Source organism: Aegilops tauschii, chromosome 7 (assembly GCF_002575655.3).
Source record: "Aegilops tauschii subsp. strangulata cultivar AL8/78 chromosome 7, Aet v6.0, whole genome shotgun sequence".
Classification (NCBI taxonomy): Eukaryota; Viridiplantae; Streptophyta; class Magnoliopsida; order Poales; family Poaceae; genus Aegilops; species Aegilops tauschii.
Window position 1 is genome coordinate 27,493,326 of NC_053041.3, and position 10,503 is coordinate 27,503,828.

Genomic DNA, 10,503 nt, shown 5'->3' on the forward strand with positions numbered 1-10,503 from the left:
GTCCTCATTCGCGCGCGCCACGCAATCTTCTCAGAAGACGGCCACACAGATTTGGCCGGTGATCTTTCCCTTCTTAGCCACGCAACGCATGGCTAATTTTTGTGCACCTGCTATAACTTTGGCAGCCGTGTCTTTCTTCCCCAGCGCACTCAACCTCAGCCTCAGTTATCTATTTGTACTACCATGCCGAAGAACTAGCGCGGGAATGGTAAGGAAGATATATTCAGAACGGTAGAGGGCACTGTCCACTGAGTCCAGCACCAGGAGCACGCTGGTCAAAGTTGAGGATTCAGATAGATGGGTAAATGACCGTGGAGAACAATTCCTCCCATTCAGGTCGTTTTCACAGTTAGGAATCCAACTGTTGAATCATAAGACACTCGATGCGACCTGCTCCGACGAGTGACGTCGACGATACCTCTAAAGTGTATTTACCTGCTTCAGGATATGATTTAGTACTACTATTTTGCTTGTGTAACTAAGAGAAGTTCTGTTCTGCCTCTACATATACTGGGATGCTGTTATTATCTACTAACTTGCCATTCAGAAGGGCTTGGTAAAAACCGGATCAGACTTAATTAGAACATCCTGGTTTTATATTTGAGAGAATGACATCTCACTGTCCATAATAGTAGGCCACATAGTGCAAAAGTGTGTTTCCCTACTTGTGGTGATCTGGAATTGTTACTTCTGCTCGCGCCACTGGAATCAAGTGTATCTCTTTTTGCCTTCTTTGTTAGGAAAAGGTAACAAAAGGATTGTTTTTTTTAAGTTGCAATTGGATTATCTGTTGGCACTTATTGCAAAATGGCCGGTGCGAGGGAGGGCCCTGTGTTTGATGACCACTGAAGAGATGCCAACCAGGTGCGCGTTTTCCGTGGATTGGACAGCAGTATCTACTGAGACCAGATTGGAACTAGATTAGAGTAGCTGGAGGGGGACTCCTAAAGAATATATCAATCTGAGTCATCATATATCAAACATAGAAGCTGTCATCCCATGTCCTGAACTTGATTTATGTACAACCATGCTGGGAACGGAACCAAGTTAAGCTAAAAATAGAGCCAAGCTAAACTGGATAATGCAGTCCACTTGGCATCTAAAAACAGAGCCAAGTTAAGCTAAAACCAGCTCTGAACAGGCAGATATATATCAGGAAGCTAAGGAGAAGAAGGCTGGGAAGAACAACAAATGGATTCTCTGTTGGCTATTTTTTTCTAGGTGACTAACTTGGCAGGAGCCCTGCGTAGTTATGGTTGTATGTACTACAAACCACAACAAATGGTAATTATCTCCACCAACTGACACAAAACAGCAGCCCAACGTCAACCTGAATGAATTAGGGACACAATGAGCTGAGGGCCCTCCATCATTCGGTTGGTTGGTTTTGGCCTTTCCTTGGCACCCAATTAATCTCCTCTCCTCGTGAAACGGCCACAAAGATGTCGAGATCTAGCGTGGCCGGTGATCTCTCTTAGCCGCACATGGTTACGGGGGCAGTTGGGAGATGGCATGCCTGATCCGGATGACGCGAAAAACGACGGCAGAAACAGTACAGGAGCATGGAGAGGAAGAAGAAAGAAGGCGAGCTGCCAGATGAATCTGGAGTGACCACCAGGCGAATGCAGACAAAGACGCATCGCACGAAAGGTGCATTTCATCATCGAATGGTTAAACCGAACATTAACTGACTGTTAAAAGTGCAACTATCCTTGGATGGTTTTGGTAATTCCTAACAACATATAGCTCATTGAGCTAATGCTATTCCAAGATAAATATTTCAGGAAAGCTTAATGTTTGGCATGGCATGGATTAGAAAGTGGACCCTTCAAAATGCTAAGTACAAAGGATTGGCTCAAGCTCAAAGCACAAGACTCTACATTTTCTATTTTAGTGATCCAAGATCACATTGAGTCTATAGGAAAAGCCAATACTATTAAGAAGGGATAAGTTGTTGCTTAATGAGGATCTTGCTCAAAATGCTTAGTGATATGCTCCAAAACCCTCCACTACTTTCTCATATCCACATATGTCCTAAACCAAAAAGTCCAACTCGGCCCCACCGAATCTTTCCATCCGGAGCCACCGAGTTCAATTGACATAGCCACTGCCAGAAACCCTAATCAATTCGGTCTCACCGATAGGGATCTCGGTCTCACCGAGATGAGATTGCAAACTCACTGTTTCCCTTCGTAACGTTTCGGTCAAGCCGAGATGAGCGATCGGTCCCACCGAGATTGCAATGCAAACTCTCTGTTTCCTTTTCGTAACGTTTCGGTCCAACCGAGATGAGCGAATCGGTCCCACCGAGTTTGCCTGACCAACTCTCTGTTTGGCTATTACCAAAATCGGTCTCACCGAGTTTGTGTAATCGGTCTCACCGAGATTACGTTATGCCCTAACCCTAATTACATCGGTCCCACCGAGTTGACATGTCGGTCCCACTAAGCATTTTCCGTGGATTGGACAGCCGTATCTCCTGAGACCAGATTAGAACTGGATTAGAGTAGCTGTAGGGAGACTCCTGAAAAATATTTCAAACCTGAGTCAGCATATATCAAACATAGAAGCTGGCATCCCGTGTCCTCAACTTGATTTATGTACGACCACGCTGGGATAATGCCATCCACTTGGCATCTAAAAATAGGAAGTTAAGGAGAATAAGGCTGGGAAGAAGAAGAAATTCCATTCGGGTGATTTTCACATCACGTAGGAATCCGACTTACTTGAGACTGTAATTATCTATCCCCACCAACTAACACAAAAAAAGTAGGGGGGAATGTGTCAACCTGAATTAATATAAGAACACAATGGGCTGAATCAGCTTGGCGTCATCCACTGCTCGGTTGCTTGACTTGACCCCAAATCCTTGGCCTCTCCCGTGGCACGCAATCTTCTCCAAAGACGGCCGGCCACAAAGACTCAGCGTGGCCGGTGATCTTTCCCTTCTTAGCCACGCAAAGGGTAATTTTTGTGCACTTTGCTAAAGCTCCGGCGATTATTTCTATTTTCAACGCACTCAACCTCGACCTCGAGCAACGGTGATGTGAGGTGCCACGCGGAAGAACTGTTTTTCTCGCTGTACATAATTAGTAGGCCACACACATACATCAGCCATCACATATGCTTGAGCCGTACACTCAACTGCACATGTAACTTGGGCTGATGAGGAAAGGGTTCTGTAATCTGCAGTACATAATTAGTATATGTCTAGACATCAAAAGCCGTCGCTGTCTGGTCTGCCTACGGTGTGAAGGCATGTTCAGCCAGGACACTCTGGAAGGACTCTGGTCAACTGTTGGGAGTGATGAGTTGAGACAGGCAGTGAATAAACAACTAGTACTAATAATTCGAGATCTGAGACATATACTACTAGATAGATAGATCAACCTGAGAAAGTTACCATCTCATGTCCTGCAAAACAGAGCCAAGTTATCCTAAAACCAGCTCAAAATAGGCAAACAATGGACTGTTTTCTCCAGGTGAGTGGGCAGGGCAGGAGTAGTACCTGATTATCGTCACATGGCAGACGCAAACGGTAGTTATCTCCAACACCTGACACGAAACAGCAGTACAACGTTTTGTTCCTCTCAAAATTAATAATTGAATTAGGGACACACCACAATGAGCTGAATCAATCCAATCAGCTCGTCACTCAGTTGGTTGTACCTGGACCCCAAGAGTCTTTGGCCTTTTCCTTGGCAGGCACCCAACCAATCTCCCCAACAGACGGCCACAAAGACTTTGCTCAAGACGTCCGGACCTAGCGTGGACGGTGATCTTTCTTAGCCACACAAACACACACACATGGGGAGTTCACTGGAGCCAGTTGGGAGGTGGAACACCTGATCCGGACACGAGGACGACGCGAAAACGACGGCGGAGCGCCGAGAGGAGGAAGAAAGAAGACGAGCTACATGCTGAGGATTCAGATAGATAGATAGATACTCCCTCCGTTCCAAAATAGATGATCCAACTCTGTACTAAAGTTAGTATAAAGTTGGGTCATCTAATTTGAAACGGAAGGAGTAGATAGATAGATAGATAGGCAGAAGTGACCCGTGAGGAACAAGTTCCATTCAGCTCATTTTCACCTTAAATCGGCACCTCCTGAGAAGACTGTCATGATAAATAACTGAACATAAACTTGACTGTACCTCAAAAGAAAGAAGAACATAAACTTGATTGTGCACAGACAGGGCACGGTCCAGAACTAGGAGCAGGGTGTTCAGTGTCCTGAAAAATAGAGAAAAGAGCCAAGTTATAGATCAACCCGAGCAAGTTCCAATCTCATGTCCTGAAAACAGAGCCAAGTTTAGCTAAAACCCAGCTCCAAAAAAAGGTAGATATATCAAAATTTAAGGACAAAACTCTCCCCGTGTGCTACTTTCTCTAGGTGACTGGGCAGGAGCCCTGCCTAATTATGGGCGTACAAAGCTACAAATGGTAATTATCTCCACCAACTGACACGAAATAGTAGCCCTGCAACGTCTTGTCCCTGTCAACCTGAATGAACTAGGGACACGCCACAATGAGCTGAATGAATCAACCTGGCATGCTCCATCACTCGGTTGGTTGACCCTGGACCCCAATTATTCGGCCTTTTCTTGGCACCCAACCAATCTTCTCATTCTCATGAGACGGCCACAGAGATTTGCTCGACGTCGAGATCGACGTAGGATGTCGAGATCTGGCATGGCCGGTGCCACACATGGTTAGGGGGCGCTCGCTGGAGCCAGTTGGGAGATGGTACACCTGACCCGGACACGGAAACGACGCGAAAACGACGGCGGAGACAAGAGCGAGAGGAAGAAGAAGGAAGACCACCAGGCAGGGATGCATGCCAAGGAAGGTTTTTCATCCTCGAACGGTTAAAACTGAGTGTGCACGGACAGTACACGGTCCATATTCAGGAGCACACTGGTCAATGCAGAGGGTTCATCCAAGGTCATTTTCACAGTTCAGACAAGCAAAAGTGACTTGATCGATGTAACTCGCCACACTCACAATCTCCGACGGGTGACGGTAATACACAAGTGTATCCTTTTTTTTTTACTTTGTTACCAGAAAAGGGCCATGATGGGATTATTTGTTGGCATCTGTTCAATTCAAAATGGCCGGTGTGAGGGACCTGCGTTTTAATGACCGCTGCTGAAGATATGACCATTTCAAAAGAAGAGGAAAAACACCGAAGAGATGACACTGCTGTCAGTTGACCCTAGGCCCCAAGTCTTCGGCCTTTTCTTGGCACCCAGCCAATCTTCTCATTCTCATGAGACGGCCACGGAGATTTGCTCGACGTCGAAATCGACACGGGATGTCGAGATCTAGGCCTGGGCGGCGATCTTTGTTAGCCACACACACACTTGGTTTGGCTAGGAGGCGTTCACTGTGGCCGATAATGTCACATGGTGCACCTGATCCGGGCACGGGGACGACGCGATCGAAAACGACGAGCGGAGACAACAAGGAGCGAGAGGAAGAAGAAAGCAGACGAGCCGAGCTGCTGGATGAATCTGGACCACCAGGAAGATCGCAAGCAAAGATAAGTTCATCCCAAGAAAGGTGCATTTCATTTCATCCTCAAAATGGCGAAATCGACACTTGAAAACAAGGCCGGCATGATAAGCAACTGAAAATGAACTGACTGTACACAGACAGGGCACAGTCCAGAACCAGCTGGAGCAGCACGCTGGTCAATGCTGAGGATTCAGATAGATGGATGGATGGATAGATAGATAGGCAAAAGTGACTGCAAAGAACAAATTCCATCCAAGTCATTTTCACATGACGAATCGAGCCATCGAATCGCAAGGCGCTCGATGTGGCACGTCGCGCTCGTACTTCAGGGTCCGACTTTCCTCGAATGAATCTCCGTACTTCAAGATTTACTTTTCATTTTTGCCTCTGCCACTAAGAGAAGTTCTGTTCTTCCTCTATAAACACTGGGATAATGTTGTCTACTTAATTACCTGCCATTTAAAAGCAGATCGATCCAGATCAGATAGGCTGTGTTGATGGTAAGTTGAGGACAAAGGGGATAAGGGGAAGACTTGGAGGCCACTGGTTTTTATGAGAGGAGAATGACATCTTACTGTCCACATTTATAATCGTAGGCCACATACATCAGTCATCAGCTATGATCTCATAGATCTTGCTTCTCTCAACTTGAATTTGGAAAACCACTAAAAAGACCTTGAATTAGGAACACAAGAAGCTGAATCAGCTTGACATCCTCATGATAGTAGTATATACATCAGCCATTACCCATGATCTCACAGATCTTGCATGCTTTCTCTCAGCTTGAACTAGGAACACAAGAAGCTGAATCAGCTTGACATCCTCACTGCCCATATAATACCAGGCTATGCACATCAGCAGTTAGCTATGATCTCACACATCTTGCCTCCTTCCACTTGTATTAGGCGCAAAGCTGAATCAGATTGGCATCCTCCAACACTCATCACCATTACTTAACTGTTGACCCTGAGCCCCAAGTCCTTGCCATTTTTCTTGGCACCCAATCTTCCGGTGTCGACACTTGAGAAGTTGAGATCAACACTACTCAGAAAATCTGTCCCGCAAAGATTTCTTTGACACGAGATGTCGAAATCGGTTGCGTGGTCGGTGCTCTTAGTCACATAAGACCGGTGCTGATTGGGCGAGGGAGGGGCCACGAAAGGGATAGCTACCTAATCATGTGTGTTAATTATCATGTCAGTGTCTGGTTTGAACCTGTCAAGATTCTTCACACACTTGTAGCACCCAGTGGCAGATCAGCATTGAACATAGCAAACTTCTTAACCAAGTGTGTTTGCACATGGCCTGGATGGAGCTAACTAATCATGTACTAATTAGGAACCGTATATTACGGTGTTGTTCTATACTGTCTCATACAAGAGGATAAAATATGCTGTTAGATGCAGGTCCATGAACATGCTCCTAGATTCAGAGGGATGTCTGCATTATTGCCAGTAATATTTTGCAATTTCAAGGAAGCTACAGGCGGTTTTTATTATGATCCCAAGAGCATAAAATCTCTGTCTGAATTCAGCCCCATGTGACGCGTCTAGTTAACAACCACAGGAGCCACAACTACCGCTAAACTAAACAAATAATAAAGCCTCAAAATCAAGCAACATGTGGTGGATGATGATCATTACGGTCAGGAGAGGAGACTTTGGAGTCGACGCCGGTGCTGCAACGAACAGCAACGTCGACGACCCGCCTGATGACGCAGCTGTGCCAAGTCATCGAGGTGAGGTCAGGACAAGCCAGTTGTGATCATGCAGCTGTTCACAACTGGAACTGGTATAACCTTAAGCACAATTATCACACATAACAACTGATCAACAAGACAATCCTGAGTTGAACACTATAATTTAGTTCAGTTGGAGTATGCAGTGAACCTTTTGCTTGCCACCTGTGAAGGATAGGGACAGGATATCTTCAGGCCTAAGTCAGATCTCTTTCTGACCTAATACATGTGTTAATCTATAACTAGTTTTTTCATTGATGGGAAATACCAGGAGTTCCTAGTGCATATGTACAGGTAAAAAATAATGTGGTTAACATATGTAAAGGTAAAAAGAAAGGAAGGAGGAAGAAAATAAAGGCAGATCATAAAATCTGAGATGAAAGCTCATCAACAGTTAGTTCAGTTGGGGCATGCAGTGAACAGAGACAGGAGGATTATCTTTAGGCCTAGTCTCTTTCTCCCTCTACACATTTTGTACATTTCCCGCGCATATATTTATAATTTGTTCTTAAATTTGTATACCGGGCGGGGCCTCCTCTACAGCTCTTTTTTCTAGAAAAAACAGAGACGGCGAGAGCAGGCGGTCCGCGTATATATAAGTAAGCACTTTGGAGGGAGCTAACCAACCACCCACCCTCATTAACAAAGCACCCAACCATCCAACCTTGAGAAGGTGAGAGCTCAGCTGGGAGAAGAGAAGAGAAGAGAGGAGAAGAGCAGGAAAGGGAGATCATCATCAGGCTCTGAAGAAACGGAGAAAAAGTAAGCATCTCTTCCAATCAATCCTCCTGTTCATGATTCTTCCTCCTTCCCCCCTTTTCTCCTCTTCATCGCAACGGAGCTCTGCGCTTCGATTCCGCTCCGCGCCTTTGTCGATCTTCCAAACAAAAAAATCCTCCTCGTAAATTATTACTGCTACTTCTTTTGCTTGTTCTAAAGAAAGAGACAGAGAATTCTTTTTCTTTCCTTTTTTGGAAGCAGAATTGTCATGCTCCATCAAGGAGGTTGGAATGAACCTGCTTCTTAATCAGAAACTATCTTTGATCCCAACTAACACTGGAGGTTGTTGTAGGTAACTAACCGGTGGTTGCTGCCTGACGCCGGCGGCCATGGCCACCGTCGGGCCGCCTGGCGCCTTCCGGAGGATCACCGTGCACTACAGCAGCACCGCCGGCGACGATGCGAACCACGATGACTTCCTCGAGTATGTGATCGGTGATGTCCTTCAACACCAGGTACGCTTCATATTAGCATCTGCACTTTTCAAGGAAAATTCTTTGGTCAACTGAAACCTTTTTTTTTCAAAAGTAACAGTTCAGATTTGTTTTCTTAGGAGGGCCTGCACCAATCCTTCGGCACAGGGGCCCCTGGTGCATCTTGGAGCATGCATTGCTGTCATGGAGAGAGCAGCAGAGGCACAGCAGCAGAAACCTCAGGAACTTCAGATGAACAGATCGCGGCCGACCTCAAATACGCCAGGATGCTGCAGGAGATGGAGGATCTGGATGTGAACACGCCTCCCAACAACGACGAACAAGACGGTACGCGATGCTTTTGATTCAGTTCAGCCAAGGCACATGATGTTTGCTGATCATCATCTGATATATTGGTGTCTTGTGTGGCTTAAATTCAGATATAAGCTGTGTGCCTTCCCCATCCGACACCGATGACGATGATGATCGCGGCGACGAAGAGGAGGTGATTTATTACACGAACCGATATTTGTAGTTGCTTGCTTGTTAAGCTAGTTATCTGCAGCTTGCATCAAACTAAAAATTCTGAGGCCGGTTTGCAGGCTGCTAGGCAGGATGATGATGACAACGACGACACCGACGACGATGTTGATCCGGACAACATGACATATGAGGTTTGTCTTCAATGAATGTCCCACAGTTTCTTTTTCTGTTACCTGTAAAGGCCCCGTTTGGAACGCGAGATTTCTTTGTCAATAAATAGCACGCCGCGGTTGGTTGTTTTGTCAGAAATTTTGATTGCTGATTATTCCAGTCCCTTTTTTCTGCAAAATAATCCAGGAAAGGCAGGAACTGGTGGAATCAGTGGGGAATGAGAGCAGAGGTTTATCTGATGAGCTCCTGTCATACTTGGTGCCATGGAAGTACAGGTCAGGATCAGGGTTCTTCTCAAGGAAGACAAACCATGATGAGTGAGTCCACAACCTTCTCGATCAAATATGAAATCCTTACTGATGATAATTAATCACTAGTGTATTGCTGGAAATTAGTTAAATCTTTTGGCAGTAAATCTCTCTTTGTCACTGATGAATCTCTCTGTTATTTCAACCAATGGATGCAGCACTTGTACTGTGTGCCTGTCAGCTTTCAGAAACCGGGAGAACATCATAACCTTGCCCTGCAAACATAATTACCATGCAAGTTGCATTAGCAGTTGGCTCAAGATCAACAGGGTGAGAGTTAAAAATTGCTTCTTTTTTCACCTTTTGCCGAAGGTTAGAGAAAAGTCATGGCTTTGTGCAAAAGTGCAGTTGCTGATATGTGCTCAACTGTTTGTGAAACAGACCTGCCCAGTTTGCAAGTATGAAGTGTTTGGGCCCTCCTAGCATGTCATCAGCAGCCAATTGAAGCTCGCAAGGCGGTGACACGTCTTCGCGCCGCTCGCTTGCCACGTCGACTCATTCAGTACAAAAAAAGAAGGAAAAAAAAGCAGATACTTAGTTGGATTTCACTGTCAAAAAAGAAGGAAAAGGAAGAAAAAAAACATAGTTTTAGTTTAAGTTCAAAAGCAGATATTTAGTTGGATTTCACTGTCAAAGGTAAAGAAAAGAAAGAAAAAAAAACAGATTTTTAGTTTAAGTTCACTGTCCCAAAGGGTGTCTACCCCACTGTAATTTTTGGCATGTGCAAGTGTCCTGATGGTTCAGAAGCTTATATATATACATCAACCTTTTCCTGTCCTTGTCATGTTTGTACCTGCTATTGGGTGCTGTGATGGTACACCTCTCTTGGATATGATACTACTTATGATGACAGGCAACTCAAGTCAAACATGATCATAACAAAGATATCTGAATGTTTCATCAGTCTAAGATAAGCAGAGACTGTTCCAGCAGCACAAATAACAACCACAGCATGTCATTGTAGGTTAAGTTAATAATATGGTGTTGAACTGCTATCCAAGCCAACTCACTCTCTCAGGTACCGAAGGTTTCATAAATATACAATCACCACAGTGTTCCAGACAGCGAAACAAGATATCGGAAAGAAAAA

At 45.1% G+C, this 10,503-nt stretch overlaps 1 protein-coding gene across 1 annotated transcript; it reads left to right on the forward strand.

Annotated features, from left to right (window-relative positions):
- The first annotated feature begins 7,725 nt into the window (after nucleotides 1–7,725).
- Nucleotides 7,726–10,192, forward strand: LOC109748189 (uncharacterized). The gene is made up of 8 exons (XM_020307224.3): nucleotides 7,726–8,020; nucleotides 8,331–8,493; nucleotides 8,592–8,799; nucleotides 8,892–8,956; nucleotides 9,054–9,125; nucleotides 9,292–9,422; nucleotides 9,572–9,683; nucleotides 9,795–10,192. Exons 2-8 carry the CDS (start codon nucleotides 8,368–8,370, stop codon nucleotides 9,834–9,836), a joined length of 756 nt encoding a protein of 251 aa, XP_020162813.1. The 5' UTR covers nucleotides 7,726–8,020; nucleotides 8,331–8,367; the 3' UTR covers nucleotides 9,837–10,192.
- Nucleotides 10,193–10,503: the final 311 nt, after the last annotated feature.

Bases quoted from the DNA above. Each gene is read 5' to 3' on its own strand.
- LOC109748189 (XM_020307224.3), top strand. From the start codon at position 8,368: ATGGCCACCGTCGGGCCGCCTGGCGCCTTCCGGAGGATCACCGTGCAC. The intron at 8,957-9,053 runs GTGATTTATTAC...GCCGGTTTGCAG, and splicing joins ATCGCGGCGACGAAGAGGAG to GCTGCTAGGCAGGATGATGA. The intron at 9,126-9,291 runs GTTTGTCTTCAA...AAAATAATCCAG, and splicing joins CGGACAACATGACATATGAG to GAAAGGCAGGAACTGGTGGA.